This window comes from Battus philenor, unplaced genomic scaffold (genome assembly GCF_028537555.1).
Source record: "Battus philenor isolate CCGP_79_NKW_IND1 unplaced genomic scaffold, ilBatPhil1.0.hap1 SCAF_11, whole genome shotgun sequence".
Lineage (NCBI taxonomy): Eukaryota > Metazoa > Arthropoda > Insecta > Lepidoptera > Papilionidae > Battus > Battus philenor.
The window spans coordinates 11,849,592-11,873,312 of NW_027181673.1; the positions used below are offsets into that span (position 1 = coordinate 11,849,592).

The 23,721-nt window shown below is 32.9% G+C and overlaps 1 protein-coding gene across 1 annotated transcript in view; it reads left to right on the forward strand.

Moving 5' to 3' along the window:
* The window catches only part of LOC137932284 (uncharacterized protein CG43867-like), a 153,691-nt gene that overhangs the window by 125,179 nt on the left and 4,791 nt on the right, over window positions 1-23,721 (forward strand). The window contains exons 11-26 of the mRNA XM_068775893.1: window positions 528-764; window positions 1,408-1,681; window positions 2,813-3,020; window positions 3,883-4,044; window positions 4,594-4,734; window positions 5,681-5,825; window positions 6,661-6,773; window positions 7,728-7,901; window positions 14,268-14,390; window positions 16,240-16,397; window positions 18,724-18,901; window positions 19,785-19,940; window positions 20,373-20,547; window positions 21,624-21,795; window positions 22,364-22,493; window positions 23,527-23,658. Of these exons, the coding sequence (XP_068631994.1) occupies window positions 528-764; window positions 1,408-1,681; window positions 2,813-3,020; window positions 3,883-4,044; window positions 4,594-4,734; window positions 5,681-5,825; window positions 6,661-6,773; window positions 7,728-7,901; window positions 14,268-14,390; window positions 16,240-16,397; window positions 18,724-18,901; window positions 19,785-19,940; window positions 20,373-20,547; window positions 21,624-21,795; window positions 22,364-22,493; window positions 23,527-23,658 (2,678 nt within the window). The remainder of the gene's footprint in view (window positions 1-527; window positions 765-1,407; window positions 1,682-2,812; window positions 3,021-3,882; window positions 4,045-4,593; window positions 4,735-5,680; window positions 5,826-6,660; window positions 6,774-7,727; window positions 7,902-14,267; window positions 14,391-16,239; window positions 16,398-18,723; window positions 18,902-19,784; window positions 19,941-20,372; window positions 20,548-21,623; window positions 21,796-22,363; window positions 22,494-23,526; window positions 23,659-23,721) is intronic.

The window sequence follows — 23,721 nt, forward strand, 5'->3', positions numbered from 1 at the left end:
ATAAAATTAATGTGACTCTACTACTTTTACACTTTTTAAAGTTGTTGCTTTCCACTTTTTATATTTTATTTTTGTATTTATAGAATTATTTAGAGATACTATAGCAAACTACTTCGGCTATGGCCAGGGCTTAATAAAATAAACGTTTCTACTGACATTTTCTTTCGCTGCTTGGGCATCGTGTAGCGTCGTCGTCAGTCTGTGTAGTACATTGTTGCTCCGGATGTTGTTGAAATATACCTCATTGAGTTGCTTCTTGTGAAACTAATTGCATTCTGGCCATTCTTCTTTTTTTTTCTTGCGAGTCTTCTTTCCAACGCCTTTCTTGCATGGGTGTATCTAGGCCATGTAGTTGTGACTTATTTTAACGGCCTTTCTACATTTTGAAGGCGTTTCTTGATCCCTTTTTGCGTCAGTGCATCGCACGGTGGTACAGTGTGACGAGGCCGATGCTTTGTGTTAGGAAGGTTTATCTTTGACATATGGCAAAACAGTTCAAACAATTTTCATATTTCCTCAACTTACAGGTGGACATTCATCAAACCAGATTCCGATCAACAACGTCAATATGACTAGCATCCTGCCCGCTTCAATACAGCAAACCAGTCATGGGCTTCTACTTACCAACACCAACGGCCAGTGCAGTTCCTCGGACACCAGTCTCAGTGCCAGTAGCCCATCGAAAAGCGTCAAGACCAGTTCAAGTCTGAGTCCAGCTAAGAGGTCCAGCAGTGGATCACCTAGTAAGCAGAGTAAAACTAGAGGTAGGTTCATTTTAAGTTTTTTTGATTTCATATTCAAGGAAAGTTTACAGAGAAAATATAACTTATATTTTATCAAGTTGCTACTTACAAGTCTCAACTGATTAAAAGGCTTAAAAATACATAAAAAGTGATAATGAAAAAATTAACGAAGATAACGACATGAATAAGTTACTCTTAAATTAAACATGTACACAATATGAAGTGAGGAAGGATAAATGTTATCCTGAAATTATGCCTGAAGATACAGACAGTAAAATATTAAGTAAACCATATGTACATGAAAATAAATCATTATTATCATTTCTATGAGACACAAGCTAGGCTTAGTTTAGGTACTAGAGTTAACACTATTATTTTTTTTTAATTTAATATATTATAACAAATAATCAACTTGCTTATAAGAATATTTTTAAGAAAAATTTCGCTAATTACTAAGAAAATTGGGGAATTTAGAAAATCCATCAACTATTTTAACTTAGCCACTTTGATTGCATCCATAAAAACCACATATATGGTTAGATCAGAACGTTACTCGTATGTACATGTTGCTACATTGGTGTCTCATAATATGACGTCAAAGCATTGTGACTTTTCTTCATAATACTTATTGATGATATAAAACCTTATTCTATTGTATTGTCAGACACATCTTTCGAGTCGGGCATGTCGGACGACTACGCTATCCCACCGGACGCCGGCTCTTGCGAGGGTGCATGCCGCACGCCGGCCGGTAGCGGAGGCCCAAGTGTGGGGGGAATCCCACCAGGTGCTCCACTCCCAGGGGGCCCACTGTCACTTGGTGCGGGAGGATCCGGTGGACTAGCTGGTGCGGACTCGCCGCGTAGACATGACGCGCTGGAGAAGAGTGGTCATTTAGCCAAACTTGGAGGGAAGCTGAAGACCTGGAGGAAGAGATGGTAAGTTCCACAGACTGTGGATAATACTAATGTGAAAAAAATTAAATGTGTATTGTCTGTTCATTGTCATGAGTACAGTCTGTTTATTGTTCAATTTGTTCTTAAGTTTAAGACTGGTCACCATGACTTGATTACCTAATTATAAATGATTTGGTTTTTAATGGGTTGTGAAGGACAGTGATAATTTCTTTATATTAATTTTAACCATTTTAATTAAAATATAAAATACTGTAATATCATTACTTATTTTTTTTAAATAATCTTTATGTTAATTAGGACTTAATACCCTGAGATAAGGTTAATTGTTATGGGCTATTTTTCGTGTCATGAGGACAGAGGCTATCAAGTTGTACATGTGTATGTTCAATGAATAGTTTTCGCACGCAAACGAACTATACGCAGGTGGAATTTAAAAAATATTTTAAATTACTTTATTGTATGTAGTGGAGTAACTTTGTGAGTTAGCCTGGCTCTTCGGAATACAGTCCTTGACGGTTTTCAGGAACGGAACGCGCATTTTGAAGTTTTTTTGCGAAGTTAACAAGTGATTATTTGGCGATTATAATGTAAAAAAGATTCTAGAATATACCTACCTAGATTATACGTACGTTAGACTTAAACTATATAAAAAGTAATAAACTTCGCCCGAAAAACAAGAAAAAATTTAATATAACACAATGCAACATTTGAGTCTTGTAGAATTATGCTTTGTGTTACCATAATATGTTTTAATAAAACTGTTTTGTATAATCACTTGTGTGAAAATATCGTTTTCATTTTCGGATTAGCAATATTTAATAATTATACGACATTTTTGTCTTTAGTATTCTTAGGAAATGACTTAATTTATCTATCATTTATATAAAAGTATATTAGATTTTATTGACTACACAGTCTGATACAGCGAAAAAAAAATGATACATTCATATCTACTATTTCAATAAAAATATTCGAGTTGAATATTGTGTTACTATGTACCCATGTAAGTAACATTTATTTAATATATTATGACGTTAATGTCTAGGTATTAAATTTTAAGCGTGAAAAGCGTAAAGAGTTGTACACAATTTACAGTGTCATTATAAATTTCCTTTATGTTAAAGATATTATAATTCTTTAATAATATTTCAGGTTTGTGCTTAAAAACGGCACTCTCTCCTATTGGAAATCACAATCGGAGGTCAATCGGAAGCCCCAAGGTCAAATCGGTCTGGGTGAAGCTTGCAAGATATCGCGCAACGAGGGCGCTGCTACCTTCGAGATCTTTACTGGCAGTCGTACGTACTACCTCACCGCAGATAGCATTGCTACTATGGAAGACTGGATTAGGGTCTTGCAGGTAACCTCACTTTCATATTCTGAGGGATGCTAAAACTTAACACTATCTACTTTGGTATAGCCTTGTGTTAAAGTTAAACCAAGCGTACATATATTTTTACCTGACTTCAGCAATATAGAAGTTCAGAAGACAGAGCCTCACAAATTACTTATCTATAAAAATAAAAATAATTATGATTCTTGTACCATGTAAGATAAGATGAATCAAGAAAAGAACTCATATAGATTAGTTCTTTTCTTACTTAGGATGGACTTCCGCAAAGTAACGCCTGAATCTATTAGATATTTGAGATAAGATGAAGATAAAATTCAATATTGGCACTTTTAACAGCGCTTTTATTAATTATCACCTTTTTTAAAAATATTTCTGTTTTGAACTCTACTTCGCATGGTGTTATAGTTGTGGAGAAACCAAGAATAAAATCCATAACAACACATTAAAAATAGGGGGCATTTTGTTTTCATTTAGGCTATATGCCTAAACGAAAACAAAATGATCAACCGACTCGTCGAGAAGGATTCTGTGTCATTTAAATATTCATTAATTGAACTTTTAAATAAATATAGTCTTTTTTATTTATAGGACCCGAAGGGTTGACATTAAATTATATTTGGTTTGTTATCTTTGAATCAGGCTAATTCGTTCCGTAATTCGAATTCAAAATACAATGGCTTACGTCTCCTTTTGACGTCAAATTGAATCTACTACCTGTTCAGATTAAATATCTCAGACTGAGAACAGGCGAAAGAAATACAGTACAAGAAGTAATATTAAACAGCTTAGAACTTAACATTGAAAATATCGCATAACAGCGTTATTGCATTTTTGCAAATATTTCCAAGTGACAATTATTTTATTACAGAACGTACAAAGAAGAAACGCCACAAAGCTACTTCTTAGTAAAGAAGATAATAAACCAACTATCCAAGGCTGGCTGACAAAGGTCAAAAATGGACACGCGAAGAAGAGTTGGTGTGTGCTCATCGGGAAGATGTTCCTATATTTTAAATCACCCGGTGATCAGGTATCGTGTTTTATTGCTTACACAAAAAATTATTATATTCACATTATTTTAATATCAAGCTTTTTAGTTAACGGTTTTTTAGTAATTTATTTTACCTTGATATTAACTCTATATTGACTATCTTTTTATTGCAAAACTTCTGTACTGTATTCACAAGCAGACATAATACCAGAAAATCCATAACTAATCCCATTGATGAGTTATACCAAGCGAAATATGCGTTGCTATACATGGAATATAATATTTGTTTACATTTTTTCTTCTTTGCCATGCTAGTACATTCTTTTCATTGTTTAACTGATTTCTTTTTACCCTGTGATTGAATTATGTTGTGCACAAGGCAACAATAGATTAAAAAGGATTATATAAAGATTTTTGGATTATTTGGAAAGGATTATAGTAAAGTAACATTACATTTAGTCAAGGATCTTATTACGTATATAGAGATACCCAAAAATGTCAATGTTCGGGTATCTATGTATATCTAAAATTATCGTAGAAAAGAATAATTGGAGTTGTAACTAGAAGAACATAATTTTTGAATTCTAGAATCCAACTGGGCAGATCAATATGCGAGATGCGCGAGTGGAAGACGTTGAGCATACTTCGGATTCTGACTCCGAGGAAAAGAACGACGACGCTCGAAGTCACCTCACTGTTGCTATCTACCCGCAGCACCAGGTAACTGCGGTCAGTCACAACTTTCATACCTCTCTGTCTAATTGTATTGTGTTGTGTGAACTAGCAGTAGTAGATTAGTGCATACGATTATCAACACCAGTAAGTACAAATAGATTCTGCTCTGTATTTTTATTTTGTAGTTGATGTCGAAAATTTCGGATAGATTCATTTTAGCCACGCAAATAAATGATAAAACAAAGTAAACTTTCAACTTTTTTGACAGTATGCAGTCTTTCTGTGCCCATTGGTAGTTGCAATGATTTTAAGTTCTTATCTAAGAACAAGTAGACATTGCTTGATATATTTATTTTGTAGTTCATATTAAAAGCTTTGGATGGATGTATTTTAGGCATGCAAGTAACTTTTAACATAAATATATATGAATTAAACCTTCAATGACCAAATGTTTCTTGGCAGAATGCAACCTTGCTATACCCATTGTTGGTTGTTATAAGTTAGTTTTTCTGTTTATTTGAATACACCTATAACGCTTTTACAAACTCTGAAGAAATATAACACATGCTTCAAAAAATGTCTCTAATTCTACTGTGAGTGCATGAACCTTTTTTTATAATTTTAAACAAAAAGCAAATATAAATAAGTTGTAATTTATTAATTTATTTCACAAACAAACAGTGGCATATAAAAAATAATGACATGCATTAAATATTTAAAAAAATTACTAATTGGTCACTTACTGTTGCCACAGATTAAGTAAATCTACAAAGTGCCTATTGTTTACATCATTTTTTTTAGTCTTTGATAAAAAAATTAGTTTAATTGGATAATATTTCTTTGTTATTAATTCAAGTGAGGTGTCGAGAAGTAAGAATTTACTGTAAAGTTTCTAATATCTGTATTTACTTTGTTAATGTACCTTAAAATTGCTTAGTAGACTTTCGAAACTGCCATACTTATCGGAGAGCAGTTATTTAAGTTATATTTCTGTCTTCAGGGCCCCACTTACCTGCTGTTCGAGAGCAAAGGTGACAAGGACGCTTGGCTGTACCAGCTGACTGTGGTGAGCGGGGGTGGGCTCAGCCAGGGGACGCATTTTGAGCACTTGGTGCACAAACTTATGGAAACTGACGGGGATCCAAGTAAGCACACCCCAATTTAATTTTTCGAATAATCCTTATATAATAACATATATATAATCTTGTTTGGTCCAACATCGAGAACTCTTTCTCGTCGGTCGTCAAATCCAAAACTGATAGACTATAGACAGCTCGGGAAGCTCCAAAACATCTCGTGCAAAATAGCACAATGTCAGAAGACGGAGGGCTTCATAAGAAGGCCAAGGTTACCCAGAGAACAATGTACATAATATATATTAGAAGTTCATTAAAAAAAGAGTTTAATATAAATCCTATTTTAGTGTGAAGGATTTTTAAATGGTAGAGAGTGGAAATGAAATGTTCTACTTAAGTATAAAGGATATTCTGAAAGTGACCAAAAAAACTTCTCCAACTATGTTTTGTGCTCTTCAAATCTTATCGCGTTTGGTGTCTCGTGGCTCTTAGTTTAAAGATGCCATTATAGAGGGTTCTCAATTTGATTCTGTTTAGGTTCTTCTAGAATTCTTCTTGTGACATACGCAAGTGACCACTGTAATATATCCTAAAAGGATACTGATACGAATAAATGAAACATCTTGAGAAAACTTGTACATATATCCTAGGTCCGAATATCATGAGTTAAAACATAGAAAATTAATAAATAAAAATACCTATATTTTTTACAGATTGAATGAATTCTCATAACTTATCTTTTTCTTAAGAATTCGACTATAATAGTAGAAGGTGTGCTACTATTACATATTTTAAACTTGCAATGAACGTGTGTATTCAAAAGCCTGTTTGTTAAATCTTTTTCAAATATCTTTTTACGTATTATTAAAGTTATTTAATTTCGCCTTTAAACAATCTATTTCAGACTGCGTGCTATGGAGACATCCAACATTACTATATTCAAAGGAAAATATATCATCTCCGCTAACATCACTCAACTCTGAGGCTCTGCAGGCTGAGGCTTTGAAGCTATTCAAAGTACGTAACTTAGAACTAAATAGTAAATTATATTGTCTATTGATGTGACTTTCTATTATAATACTTTTATTTATAGATGTGTATTGTAAATCAGTTAAAATAAATAGAAATTCATAAAAATAGGCCAAAAAATCGTTTTGAATAAAAATAGATCTTTTTAATAATTTTTCTTCTTATTTTATTGTGTATTTTGTTTTTTATTGCGAGTGAACGCAGTTTGCCCGTTAACTTTCACAAAGGTGACGAAGCTTTTCCGGCACCTAGCTCTAATCCATTCACAGAACCATTTTTTTTTTTAATTATTTATGGTCAAAAATTATTTTTGTATTTATATTAACTAAATTGTTTGTCCTGGATATTTTTCATTGTTATGTCAGCCGATACACGATACTCGTATATACATCTCACAAATTACAAATTTCAATATGTTTTCCTTTTGTAGGCGTACACATCTCTGGCCATAATTAAGTTAGTTTATATCTAAAGCTTATATCGTTATTGACTGAATAAAACAGAAAACAATATTTATCGGTTATATATAACCTAATGTATATGTAATATAATAATGTATATATAATAAGACAAGACACGAATAATCTTATTGTATGTTGTTAAATGAATTATAACCAATATTTTATACTTTTGTATTAGTTTTATTATAAGAAAAAAAGTAAAGTTCAGAATTACCTTTATTTATATTGAAATTGGTTTTAATTGTTGTTGCTTATTCTAGTGATATATATAGTTCGAGATTGGTATTGTGACGCGAGAAATTAAGACCTTTCATTACGGAACACATAAAATCTCCATGTTAATGAATTATTGTCAACTCAACGATCGATGTATTTCTATGCGACTATTTATTAATCGACTAGTAGCTCCATCTATCAGTAAATTTTGAAGTAATATATATGTATAGACAGATATTTTTGTATGTATGTGCGTGTGTTTCAGTGCGTGCAACTGTTCATGTCGGTGGCGGTGGAGCAGGCGGGCATCGACTACCACGTGGTGCTGGCGCAGAACGCGCTGCAGCAGTGCCTGGAGGTGGGCGAGCTGCAGGCGGAGCTGGCGGCGTGCCTGGCCAAGCAGACGGCCCCGCACACGCACACCAAGCACGGCGTGCAGGTAACCAGCCGGGCCACCGCGCTAAAGCCTAAGCTTAAGAGCGTAAGTTTTTTTGTTTCTATACCTCCTCGTGCGGAAGTGCGCTTTATTATTATCAATAAGTACAAGTTAATCAAACAAAAATAATATGAGCCTACAAAAACAATTATCAGTAAGCAATCTTTAAAAATAATTAGGAAGAAATAATCAGGTGTTGGCCATATAAAAAAAAAATAAGAAATTAGCTGTAAGGAACAATGTAAAAAGTAGAAACGTTAATGAATGTAACCAATATAAAAGTGTATTAAATTTACAAAACTTTAAAAACCTTAATTTATGTATGTTTTTATTCTGTAACGTTAAAATGTTCCTATTTTTGTTTTCCAAAACTAGGGTTGTCTATCAAATGTATGCTATTTATATATACGTTCGTATTATGCTAGCTAAAGTTTTATGATAAATAAAATTAAGACGACGTCAAAACAACATGTACAGATTACAAAAACTGGGAGGTCCTTCGATAGGGCTGGTTTATTGCATACCATTTTACTCCCTAGTTTTATAATACCAATGTTAATTTTGACAGCCATGTTTTGAGATGACTAAAATGAAAAAAAAAACTAAAAGTTATTTCAGTCTGACCCATACGATTTAAAACAATATATTCAGACGACAGTTTTACGTTGTAACCTTATTCGATGATATTAATATATCGATCAAACAGTGACTTTTTTAACACCAAACCCTTATCTAATGATTGTATATGTCTGTCATGAAAACTTTTTAGACGTGACTACTTATATGATGCACGATGACTTAAATTTCGATACATTCAATCTCTTACATACATGATACTGAAACACAACTTATTCAGATGTTGAAGGCTTAGAACGTTTCTCTACATGAGTTAACTGCGTAATATTGGACTCCTCAGTAGAAAGAAATATAACTTGAAAGAATGTTGTGTTTCGCATTGTTTACCGCACGCGTATTTATCAGCGGGCTGGCGGGCGGTGCACTTCATTGTACGACTACTGCTGCATAACGGAAATAGCTATATACGTCTTTCTTAGTATTTATATCATTTATAGAGATTTAATAAATTACAGTAAAAAAAGTTTTGTTATAGTCCAATAATAAAGCGCATTTCCAAAACATTTATAACCAAAAGAATGCTCCTATGCTCATTTGTCATGTAATAGAAATATTATTATATTTTTATATATTTATATATTAAATATTTTTCTTCCAGTAAAATCTATCTACCTGCGTATTGCTAAGAAGTTATACTAATTAGAACATATTTTTGTTTTTTTTTTGCCATAAGATCATAGGAGCAATCAATTGTCATAATTTGCTATAATTTTGTGTTTGCAGAAAATTTCAATTTAATAGGCTTTTACAGTTGCTAAATTTGGAAAAAAATTATATAACTTTACATTAGTGTCTGTAAAAGCCTGTAACGAATGTAAAGTTTAATCAGATTTGATGTGGTATGGTGGTTATAACTTTTTAAATTTTCCTTTAAGTATGTATAAAAGATTATCCTGTTTAAAGCAAGAGATTGGATATTCAAAAGTATATTTACCTTAAATTATTTTTCGGTTACTTAATAACGGAAATAAGTTGAACGAGCTAGTTCGTAATATTTACAAAAGGAACAATTTTCGCAGTCTTTAAACTCGTATCATCTGCTCTAGTACGTATAGTTATCTCTGTCACTCGCTATTTCGAGGTTTTGATAAAAGTGCTTTCGTTATTAATCCGTTCATTAATTATGTCACCCGTTATTTTAACCCCCTTTTTTAAACAAAAACCCTTTTTTTAACCCCCTTTCCTGCAAAAATAATGGATTGATAAATTAATCTCTGGAATAAAAAAAAACATAATTTTCTTATTGTTCAGATGTCCATGGGTTCCTTAAATATATATAATCAATATTAAGTTTTTAAGCGGTGAACGTGACATTTATTAGAACTTCCTGAAACCTAATGTATTTTATGAACGGTCCCTAATACACCAACACTTTAATTTTTGGTAAATATTAAAACGATTATCCAATCACCACATAAAACTAAAGATAATATAACTTTTCATTTGCATTAAAAGTACTTACATTTTCTATTAGTTACTTTTTAAATACACATATTTAAAGGACGATGATCTTATCAATGATTACTGCCAAATTAATTTGTAAATACAAATTGTAAATTGTATAATTTAAAAAAAAACATGCTTTATATTCTGTGCCTCTGCTCAAGCGATGCTTCAATGCTTTTCTCATATGCCATCATTTTTCACGTGACGTCACACATCACCACACATGTGTGTATTTATATAATCACATAAGTAGAATAAAAATTTACACTGGTAACTTTGCAATATCATTATATGAAGTCTGGCTTTAACGCAAGTTATTTATTAGTAAAGAAGCTAGATATTTTAGTGCTTTTGAATCTAGGTTTTATTGTCGTACATACACTTTTTGTTAAATTGCTTACTTCAAGCATTTATAAATGAATTATAAACTAACCAGCTATTAATGTCAAGTTAATTGTAAAAACGCTTTTTGTGCGGCTATCAGTTGACATTAAAGAAAGCTTTTAGTTATTGATCAATTTGGAATTTGTTTTTGTGAATTATATTGGCTACTGAAAAATTAAATAAAAGCGAAATTGATTGTAATTCAATGTTAAAAAAATCAATAACAATTATTATTCCAACTTGATCGTTTAGTTCTGGCAACATAAAAAACCGAAATGTAAATAAAATGTTTAATATGAAATATCATGTTGCTATATAAAACTATTGTGTTGCCACAACAAGAAAACGCGTTCTTTTTATGTAATTTGTCGCGAACTTTCAAATGGAATGTTGGTGTAAATTTCCCCTCAACTATTTTTTTTTTCTTAAAAGTTTTTATCCAAGAATGTTTGACCCTGCCCCTTAGTTATAGGGAATGAAACCTTTACTTTTCGTATACATATCATTCATAATCTCATAGCTAGTATACCCGCACTGTTATGGTACCTCTTTGTGGACGGTTGATGTTGCTAGTTTATTTAAGCCTAATTTACCGATCTTACTTCTCTAACAAAGGTAAGTCTATAGATTTTTAGGTGTATACTCAAGTATAACTGCATATATCTAGTCATGTAATATCTGTTCAAGAAACCAGTTTGTACAAATTTAACTAAATTATTTACTTAGTAATAAAAATTTATATATGTACATACTGATTATGGGATCCAGAAAAAAATGTTGCTAGCACACTTAACTATATTAAAGCTTGCCAGTTAATTTTTTTTTTTAGTATATTTATATAACTTTATTACTATATTTATTTTATTTATTTATTTTACTTATGTATGTATATTATAATTTATCGATTATACAAATATTATTGTTCATATATTGAAAAATATATTATATGTAAATAAGAAAAATATTGGTTTTAATAGTGTATATAGAGCGTCAAAAGACAGGTATTACTTGTTTTAATAAGTGTCATTACATTTGTAATTATGTAAATTGATTAAATTAATCAAGGTATGGGAACGGTGCGTAGATGCTTTTTTTATAATAAATTATTCTTCAGAGGTATATGTATTTATGGGTGTTGCATATCTCTTACGATCTCTAATTCCATTTAAATGTTAAAAAAAGAATACTGTCTTCTCCTCCTGTCTGAACTTTTTGCATCATCATCATCGTCATTAAATATCGTCTCTTGATGACCCTAACGACGTAGGTTGCCCACCTTGTGGGCAAACGTTCCGTGGTCTTGACCATAAAGCCCTTGCGGTCATCTGTTCTGCGCACTATGTTGTCTTCATGTAGCCTGTTCAACACCTCTTCCAAGTGCGAATCCTTTGGGCTTGGTTGGTTTGTTACTTTCGATAAATTTATGCATAGTTTTAAAAGCACAATAGATTATATTATCATGTTATCTTGAAGGAATCGAAATCTGTAGTAACTTCAATAGACTTGTTTGTTTTTTTATTCTTTTTTCGGTATATTATCTATTTACATGTCATTTCAGGTATGTCGTCCAAGTATTTCCCTGAAACTCAAATCAAAATTGTGGAATAATAGGGCCATTTTTAAGACAGTTTTTAAAATGTTAAAAGGCTATATTGTTATAAAAGTCTTTTGTTTCCATGTCGTTACATGCTTTTCCCTTGAGATCCGCATCTGCAAGCTTTCTTTGTGGTCAGAGTTGCGTCATTGTGGAGTAAAGTCTGCCTATCTATATTGTTTGTCCCTGTGTTCACCTAAATAAATTAATAAAATGAAGCGTGCATTATTAATACTAAGAACCTAGCGCAATTATTAATTATATTTATTTGAATGCTTTTTAAAAAAGTAAATCATATAATTGAAATTTTCCATTTGAGTACACTTGTTGACGTCCACCAACATCGAAAATAGGATCATCTGTCCCTTTCAGTTGTAATACCTAATTTCGTTCGAAGACGCTGGATACAGGTCATTTAACAGATCCTGGTTTTTCATATCCAGTTTAATAATCGGTGGGCGGGAGGCATGCATCCAGCTGTGGACGTTCAAGGGCTGAAATATGTTGTAATGATGTGATTTTTAATAATTTATCACAAAATATTGTTGAAAGCTAATAAAAAAAAATTAATAGTGATATAAAAGCAATGTGTATTTGCAGAAAACTAAGTAACATACTTAGTTTTCTAACTCGATATGTTATATTTAATTAAAATGTTTTAGTTATATCAAAATATGATTTGCTAAGGCATGAAATCAGTTTTCGTGTCAGACGTTAAGTTTTCTATGTTATATTCTCGAGGTATTACATATTACGTTCTTTCAACCTCACTATTGTAAGCAAGTGACAGATTATCGACATTCGATATTAGAACGCGTGAAATTATAAAGAAATGTAAAGATGCGATCACGTCGACTCGAACAAATATAAACGGCAGCTTCATGTTAAATATTAAAAAATATATATTTAAAAAATTGAAGGGAATAAATACCTTAGCACTGTCAGTTTATGGATATCCAATATTAATGATAAGTTTTTAATATTTAAATCATTATTTCTATGTTATAGCCCATGGCGTTAGACTTTTGATTCTACGTCATTCACATGTCTGATACAACTATACATAGTTTATTATTTATAGTTTTACATTAGTTCTCTTCGAAGTATTCTTTAAAATTTGTCTACCTGTAATAATTTGTTATTCAGTCTATATATATTCTTCAAGCTTTTAGACTATCATTTTTTTTCTATAATTCAGAGCCATTTTTATCCCAGGTTTTACTTTCCTACAGTGTTCGTTACTTAATTTTTTTATGTCAAAAGGCACTTTTACATTTACACTCTTCGAAAAGATCAGTTTTCTCAGCGAGAACAAGAATGAATATCATTTTACCAAAGACAACTTTCATCATTTATTCCTATGTCCCCAATATGGGGCAGAGGGCATCCACAGTATGTCGCCATCCCGAGCGGTCTTGAGCTTCGCGCTTACGTGCTACTTCGCTCCATTTCATTCCTACTGCCTTAACTACTGCAGTTATCGTCCGCCACCAGGTTTTATTTGGGCGGCCACGTCTTCGCTTTCCTTGAGGATTTAATTCTAGGGCTTGTCTCAGTATGTGATCAGGGTCCCTTCGGAGCGTATGGCTTATCCAATTCCATTTGCGGCGTTCGATTTACTGATCGATCGGCTTCTCAACATAGACAACTCTAGTTTTCACATTTGATACTAGATGTCGTTAGTAGTAGGTACATATATTTTGTTATTTTAATAATGCTAGTCATTTTGAAGTCTTTTTGAGTTTAATCAATAGTATAGTAGCATATAGTTTTAAATCACTGATTTGTCTCTAATTAGGAATAAATAATTAATGTGAATAAAATATATGTGTATATTTAACATAAGCCAATTCTAATTATATGCAGTTATACCTCTGTTTACATTATTGCACCACTCTGTAATATAGTCACTGGTTTATTGTTCTTGTAAATCAAATGGAAATGGGTAAAATTAATTGATATATACTTCTAACGTAGCACTTATCGCCATTTGCAAAATATTTAGCACTGCGATTAATTTGCAATATAAGAAGGTAATATTAAATTTTCTAAATTTCGCTTAGGGCACTTTTGATTGGGATAAAAATTTTATTGAATCAACTTACTCTAATTTATAAATTCACGTTAAAATATACAGTGCTAAAAATAAAAAAAATATGTTAAGCATTTGTCTGCGATAAAAAAAAATTAAACATCAATCACGTAGTAAGATATTGAGCAGCCCGTTCAAAAGTCAGTACGTTGTATAATAAAAAAAAAAAAGACAGTCGTCCCCCGAGTTTCCGAACACCAACATTTCATTTGCGCAGCAACTGTTGCTGTGCGCGACACAGTCGCTGTTCACTTGCGACACGGGCGCGTCGTCAGTCGGCGGCGACAACAAGAGCGGCGACCTGCAACCCAACGCAGCGGGTTCGCCTAGCTCTATACAGGTAACGGCCCCATCGCCCACTGTGCGCTTCAAGCCCTTGAGCCTCTGTGATGCGTCTCATTTAAATTCAAAATATCATTATTCATATTTCCTATTGCAAGCTACCTCTCGAAGAAACATGTACCTCTACAGAAACATTACTATGTTCAAAATTAAGAGGTAAAATTTTTTTGGTCTTTCAAACGTCGTGTAATCTTTTTTCGAGCAGAAATTTACACGCACTTATGGATCGTCAATTATCTTAACCATTATGAGTAGTAAGCAACCCCAAGTCCGAACGCTAATCTGCGGAAAAGAGACGACCAGGAACTCAACAGTTGCTCCATTTTATACAGGATGATTACAAATAGTTTATTGACAGATGAACTAATGAACGTATCGCCTCCTAAAAGCTATATATAAATAATGAACCTGTATATCCTGAAAATGCTGTACTTGTAATAAATAAATATAAGAATATGACGTAGCTGGAATTTAAGAGAACAAAAAAATCGACTAAAACCCGCGATCGCAAGTCTTGTCTTCTACCACTTGGCTAATATTGCTCGTATCTTAAAAACTTTTGGGGAGACCTATGCCTTGCAATGATCGTCTATAGACTGAAACAACGACGATTAATGTAAATTAATTTAGGAAAAAGTAATAGAGGGAGTTACTATCGCGGAGGCACTGTCCAACGAGTGTTGCGAGGCACACACTGCTATTTGTTATGTTTAGAGAGCAGTATATTGATTGTGAATAAGTTTAATATTTAGTCTAAGAGTATATTGTCAATAGTTAGATTTACATATTACATACCCGACTAATTGAAGAAGATTTCACGTGGCGATAAAAAAAAAACTGTCATTTGTGTGAACTTAAAAACTAAATAATATAGAGATACAAAAAGAGCATAGAGCATTGGTTTCTAACCTTTTTTTGTTTTAATAAAATTTGTAGGATTGTTAGACATTCAAAACGTTCACATACATTGCTATTGTAAAGGAGTACAGATGTTCATATACCGATTTTTTAAATAAACGTGCGGAGAGAAAGAATCTCAACATTTGTTACTTAAATACAATTCATTATAAAATAAGCTCTGGTATCTTACAGGTCGTGATTTCTTTTTTTTTCTTTTAATTAACTTTTAATTCAAAATGAAAGCGTAAAAATACCCTGAAGCTACTAAATATATTATTTATCTAAAGATATATAATGAAATGCATCACAGATTCTCATCAGTATATATCTATTCAATTATTGTGTTCGTCTTTTACGACCTATATGTATTGAATGATAATGTGAGTGTATCATTTGAACTTATACGGAATGATTGGCTGTATTTGTAAAAGTTTTAAAGGAGTCAAGTTAAAGCTTCTAAAAACAATGGTTACAGAAATAATAAATATCGTAATTATAATATAGTAAGTAAAAGAGTTTGTGGCATTCTCACAGTGTTTCAGATCAATCACTTTATACAGGTTGATTGTAAATAAATGTAGAGAGCTATATATACATTCGACTCTTTAAAGCTTATACACCCATAGCTAATCATTGTGAATATATTAGAAATACTGTATCTGTAATGAACAAATGTAAGAATATGAATTTGCTGAACAAATTAATTAAAAATAATAAACGACAATAAAAAATCCAAAAATTGTAGTACGAGTTCATACTTGAAAATAGATTCGAAAAAAATATATTTACATATCATTGTGTCATATGAGAAAAGTAGTTGAAACATTTGATTACCCTCGATTTTTTAAAATAAGTAAATAAGTTTTTAGTAATTTAAAAAAAAAATTGTATATTTGAATATTTCAATTTGGTTTTGATATATGGCTATACAATATTACACATTACAGGCGCCGCTATTGTCTGTGGATTGCAAGAGTAATCCGCCCACGTACAGTTTCGTACAGGGCTGGCAACTACTGGCTCTAGCTGTCAGCCTCTTCGTTCCCCGGAATAACAGACTCCTGTGGTACCTGAAGCTACATCTCAGCAGACATGCCGATTCCAAGTACATATCTTTATTTATCTCGTGACATTATTTATTTCAAATAAACACGCTCACAGGCCGGTAGACGAGGCAAAGCCTTCCAGTGCCTACTGGGATGGACGACATACATAATTTAAGTAAGAAAAGGACAAATATTTAGCCACTTCCGCACATGCAGTGGTAGTCATGCAATAAAATGCACTGCCCGCCAGCCCGTTGATAAATGCGTATGCGGCAAACACTGCGAATCACACAACCGCCACCGCCAAATCACTCAACACGTGTTTCACTCCACGGGGCATCTTCAGGTTATGTTACACCGATTACTGCCAAACAGAATAACGAGAAGTAGATGCGGGCAACGCAAGGTCTGTCATCGTAAGGATCTTTGAGCAAGTCTATGCCTATATGCGTCTATAATAAGGGACGCTAAAAGCAATTTATAATAATAGCATAATATAAGTTTACTTTAATTCAACAGAGTATAAAATTAAATATCTTTTGTAGGCACACACAGACCTGACCACAATTATACAAGCTTATATCTAAATATTAGTAAGTGAATAAAACAGAAAACCATATTAGATGGCTCTTTAAGCTAAGACAAGCTGTAAAAATTATTGTATTCATTGTAACACTCAAATTCTTATTGGACAGTCTTATAATTAAGGATGTATTTAAATATATTATAAATACTCACATACAAAAAAGTCATTTCTTTCTTTGATAGCGTGGTAATTCTTGCTAGTTGTAAGTAAATATTTTTTTACCCACTTGCCCACCCCATGCCATGGTTTTTATGAAAGAAAATATAGGCAAATTATTTTTTTATTGCTTGAAAACATAATGTCTTAAAAGTCTGACCCTAACTTTAAAAAAAACAATTTTAGAAGGGTTAGAAATTTATTTATTTTTCTTACTTTTAAGGCAAATAATTTGATAATTTTAATAGTTTCGGGAACCGAAAATGCGTGGCTCTAATAAAAGGGCCCTCATATGTAAATTCAACATTTACATTACATGCAAACGTAAACCATATTCTTTCTTGGAGGTACTTGGGCCCTCTCAATGAAGCCTAAGTGACATAAGAGCTTATATAACGGCCTGACATGAAGCCTCTGAAGGATCTCCCTAGCTCAATTATTCCAAAGACGTCTAACCAAAATCTAGATTAGAGTTCCCCAAACGTTTTTGTGTCGTAGACCCCTTGCCATGTTTTTCCGTGTTGGGTATACCCCTTACTTACCTGATATTGATTTCCTGTAAATTTCTAATTGTAGTGAAGTTTAGTGTTAAAAACTTGAAGTAAAAACGCATGTTAATTTATATATTTATTAATTGAATTTAAATTAAAACTACTCAAAATAAATAATAATTTTGTATCCATTATGTAAAATATACGTAACATTAAATAAACATACAATAAACTATAAATAAAATAACATAAGCAGTAAGTCAATATTTTTAGTGAGAAGGATGAACCTGATGCTTTAATAATAAATTATCAACATTTGGCATCAATTTTGTAAGGGTTAATCTTAAAACTCCTCGGCTAATGATGTCCAGTCCTAAATTTTTCACTTCATAGGTACTTTTATAAATAATGTAAATGTTTTGATATTATAAGATAGTATGATGTAAGTAAATAGGTACTGTCAGTGTATGTCTTGAGATCCACTATCGTGGACCCTCATTTTCATTTCACGGACCCCCAAATTTTTTTTCGCTGCCGTAGACCCTTTACAGGTTGTCATAGACCCCTAGAGGTCGATATAGACCACTATCGGAATCATTATCTAGATCAATCAACGTGGTAGTAACAACGTGGAAAAGCTATCGCCGTCAGCAAAAAGTTTAAGTAAACTGTGACTCACGATCGTAATTTCCAGCCTCGACTACCGAAACGATGACGAACGAAAATTAATAACAAACAGTCAACAGTAAAAAATCATTAACTGCTATTGCTTTTTCTGTAAAATAAAAAAAAATATGAATAGGCTGCCAAACTGCAATGTTGTTTCAGATATCCACCAAACTGCACTAAAGCGGGATGTTTCGCGCTCTTCTCTTTGGTTCCAAAATCGAGAGCTTAACAAAACTGACGATAGCACATAATACATTATGGTGTTATGTAATTGGTTTATTCATATGTATTATTGTTGAGTATAATTACTTTTATCAGAATATGACTATCCATAATATAAATAAGTATGCCTGTACCCATGCGTTTACCCACACACACATTTCCCGATCATAAGTCAGTTATTATATAATAAGTTACTGATAAATATTTCTTTAATAATAAATATGTGTCTGACAACGATAAATAATTTCTTGTTAACAATAGGACGGAGTGCGGCAAATACGCAGCATACTGTGCAAGGGCTCTAGAGCGCACAATACGCAACGGAGGACGGGAAGCGAAGCCCTCGAGGATGGAGGTGCTCTCCATACTGCTGAAGAACCCTTACCACCACTGCCTACCGCACGCCATACCTGTTCATATGCTCAATAATACTTATCAGGTAAGAAATTCTGTAAAGACTCTGTAATGTACAAATTTAAAAAAAAAAGTTCCATCAACGCTGACTTGCTAATCATCATAGATTATAAAAGTAAAATTAAACATTTAAATAATTTAGACCTATGATAAATATGTATTTAAATATATACTCATGTACAATATATATTAACATCGTTTATTTTCGTAGTAAAAATGTATGGTATTTTTCAACAAGAACCTTGTAAATAATATTATATTATTAATAAAAAAAAATCTGATAACCACACGAAAAAATAGCTGGTTTATTTCGTCAATGTAGTCACGATTATAGCTATTTCAGGTTTTATAGAGAATGTTATGTTATCTTGAATGATTTGTTTAAATACAATTTGTTGTGCAGTGTTAGGATAATTAAATCGCTTCATGGATTATGAAAATTATTACAAATAACTGAAAGCAAGTATTTTATATACTGTAAAGTGTAGTGAGGGGATTCCTTAAAATACGGTACTTTTGTAAAGTGTCACACAAATTCTTATCCCCCTTATAACGAGTGTACCCTCCTATAACGCAGTGATTTTTACGTTGTTTCTGTATTGTGATATTTATAGTGATTTGTACATTGCACCAGTTGCATTCAATATTACATGTTTTTTTTTATTAAATTTTTCTTAGTTTCATATTAATAATATGCAATTATTTCTTTCATAGCAGTATATAATTAATGTCCAATTTATACCTCTTTTAACGAAATAATTTAAACGTCAACCATTTATACATAACGCGTTATACGCGGTTGTTCGTACAACGTGGAATAGGCGCGATTACTGTTTATAGCAAATACAAAGTAATTATTGTTACGATCTATTTTTATTACGTTATAATAAGGTAATTCTAATCTTTAGGTGATAAGTTTCGACGGATCTACAACCGTCGAGGAGTTCCTGTCGACTCTCAGCACGGAGCTCGGCTGCAGGGAATCCGGAGCCTCGGGCTTCGCCCTTTTCAGCGACGACCCCATTGAAAAAGACCTAGAACATCACATTAAACCAGATAAAAAGGTATTTAATTAAACATAGACTTACAGTTTTTAAAACAATTAATCTTAATAACCAAATCCTCGATACGTAAAAAATTTTTAGGAAATTTTACTGAAATGTGGTCACTCATTTTCAGTCATTGGTAAACTCACTCGCTCAATTAGCTATGAAGTTGTATTTACTCTGGTTTTCTTTATGAAATCAATTTAAACATTATACGATCCATAGATGAAGAAAAGAAATCGACATAGCCCGGAAGATTAGCTGGTAAAAGTGACAGTAAGCAAGTCACATAGCGCGCTGTATGGGAAGTCCATTCAAAAGGTGTATAGAAGATCGTAGAAAGACGCTGTAGGCACGCCGCTTCCTATCGATGTTAATGGAAATCTATGAGAGATATTCAACAGTGGGCATAGCAGAAATGATGATACAAAGCTATTTTTTATATTGCAGTTATGCGACGTAATATCAAAGTGGGAAACGGCGCTGAGGGAGAAAGGCTCTGGAAAGTTCGAGAACTCTCGCGTCATCCGGCTGACGTATCGCAACCGGTTGTACTTCAAGAACTCCGTACGCACCGAGACTGATAAAGAGCGTCTGCTGCTTTGCTACCAAGTTAACCACCAAGGTAAATAGTAGTAAAGGTGTTAGCTTAAAAATACACTTATTTATTTCATAAATACGTAAATAAAGTTGTTATATTAACTTTCGATATATGTATAAATACATACACAACTCGTCTCTTAAATTAACAAAGAGCCGAAACGGTGCAGTAGCCTAGACGAGAAAATTATTTACAATCAAAGTATGAGGTTTCTTCTGTACTTTACAAATCTCTTTTTTATTACAATATGCTTGTCCCAGATTATATACACTTGAATTAAATACATTAAACATTGTAAAATTTCATTTAAAAACAGCAACTGATGAGTTTCTAGTTGGCTCTCAGCAGTTCAGTATTCCGAACCAATGGTAGCTTGACTAATTACATTGAACTTTTTTCAATGCTAAAACTTACTGCTTCAAAAGTGGATATAAATTCGTAAATAAAGAAAATTTGAATTTCTAATTATCCATCCAGCCATCTTTGAAGCTGTCACCACCAATAACTGTAATGATTAATCTGAGTCTGAGTAATGTATCATTTATTCAGATACAATTATATGTATAGGTTTTATGTGATGATATATTATAAGCTTAACTTACCATCCAATTTTTCTTTCGAATAATCAGTGTTGCCATTTGTATAAACGCAGTGACTTTACGAAAAATGTATTTTGTTGGTTAATACCACAGCTAATAACGGTAGTGAACAGTTACGGCAGGCCATTAACATTGATAAATCTTATAACTGAATCTGAAATCAAACTGGACTGAAAATCAGTACGACGGGTTAAAGATTACTGCAGTATGTGGCTGAGTAAAGATTCACATTGTTTATACTCTATACAATCGTCAAATATCAAACCTATATAATCGTCAGCATCATACCAGCCGATAGACCCTCTTTTGCCAGTATGACCAATCTTGCGCTGTCAGCGTTTTCACGCGACCTTATTATGTCATCGGCGCATCTAGTGGGGGGATTACCCACACCGCATCTCTACCATGATCGCACGAGCGATGCCATCCACTGTGATATTTAAGCTAAAGTATTTCTTTTTTCTCTCGTTATTATATTTTAAAAAAATTTTGGTTTGCCAGTGGTAGCTGGTAGGTTCCCTGTGACGCGGGAACTCGCCGCGGAGCTTGGTGCGCTGATGGCACAACTGGACATGGGAGACTACTCTGCCGCCAACACACAGCACAACCAGCCTCTTGCACACCGGTTCTATCCTTACCGCTACCGCGCCGGTCTCAGCAACGATGAACTGAGGTATCTCTAGTATAAACTTTTTACTCTTCAAATAACTTAAAAGTTCAATTTTTGGAAGTTGGTTTCCGACTTTTCATAAAAAAATATGTTCTAAGTGTTAATTTTATGTTCTTATAATTAATTTTTGCTTTAATTTCTTCAGGTAACTCATTTAACAAGAATACAATCCTGTACATTGTCTGTCACTTTATTTCAAATCAATTATTTAGACCCGCCAACCATAGTTCAAATATATTTAAATCAAAAACAAATTTGATAAAACAAAGCAATTTTTTACATGAAATAATAATAACAGATCCGATTAAAAAGAAATCACGTCTCATGAATTGAAACTTCGAGACATAATAATGCAAATGCAATTTATAATATCAACCATATATTATCTGAAACTGAGAAAGGGAGCTACATATATGTATATATATTTTATATTACACTTATATAGTCAATTAAAAACTAATGTTTTATATGAATTATTTCATCGAGTCCGACCTAATTATTAACTCGTGGAGCATTTTTTGTATTACCTAAGGTTTATAGAATCTTAGACTACATGACATAATGTCCTCAGGGATGTTGAGGAAAAGCTGAGGTCGAAGTGGGTCGCATTGAAGGGTCGAAGCACCGCAGACTGCGTGCGCATCTACCTCAACTGCACAAGGAAATGGCCGTTCTTCGGTGCCACACTCTTCCAGGCCAGGGTAAGACTGAGTTCAAAATATAGCAGGCTTCAGTAGACCCCCTTTAGATACACTTATACCATATTTCTGCCAAATTCTACTTAAAAAGTAAAAAATAGACCTGACCATGGAATCTTGTGGTGAATCTGATTCTCGAACACGGCATTTGCCAAGTTTGGCAAGTTTTTATTAGTAACAGTCCATAGTATATCCCCGTCGAGTTTCCCTTGGACCCCTGAGGGTCCACTTGGAGCACTGGGAACTAAGGCCCGGTTAAGGAGCAAAAAAAATCAAAACAGTTTTATAACTTTTTAAAAACCAATGATTTATATTTATAAGTAAATTATTCTTTGATAAAATGAAAGCTTTCCATCAGTTTGAAATGTACCAAAACTGATATGTAACAAAAGCTTTTGTTTTATCCTTCATTTTCTCTGTAGAAACGCTAGCCTTCTTTCTAAAAAAGAGTAAGGCCAAGTCGCTCACACGGGTTTATGGTGGAATGGTTCGGATCTTTGGTTCTAGGATGTACCAAATTCCTTACAATGTTTTTCTTCGCTATTTGAATAACGGCTATGTTATACAAGGTCATAGATGTAACATCTTTAAATAGGTAAATAATTATTAAAATTTTCGGCAAATAATATAACATTTTACTGTGATGTGCGATTCTGCTTATAGAAACAGAAGGAGCTCCTTTATTGCATTAACAGTCATCAATTGCTAACTACAGTTTTCCTTTATTTAAAAAAAATGAAAAAAATATCTCTTTGGCCGTCTTGGAGTCAATATATGTCAAACCAAGAGAGCAAGTACTTACAAATACAGACAATTCTCAGCACCCTGCAGCGGATCAAACCTTTTGCTCGGCCACTAACGATAATTCGACCATGAATGATATTATTTCCCACAGCCCCATCGCTGTCGCAATCCAGCTTTAAAGTATCAGTCACGGCTTAGCCATGAAGGTTTCTCTTATCTTCACTATGTGAAGGCGGGAACCAATTTATGGATGGAGGGAATACACTTATTCTAATAATTATTTTTTTCTCAGATCAAGCAACCTGATTTGTCGTTGGTATGGTTGGCTGTATCAGAAGACGGCGTAACCGTACTCGAGCTGGCTTCTATGAGCGTCATTGGAAGATACGCTCTCAATTCCATTGGACTATTTGGTGGACTGCAGGTATGATTAGGTTAACTTAATTTTAATTTAACTGTGAATCTTGAAAAAAAAAGATGTAAACCA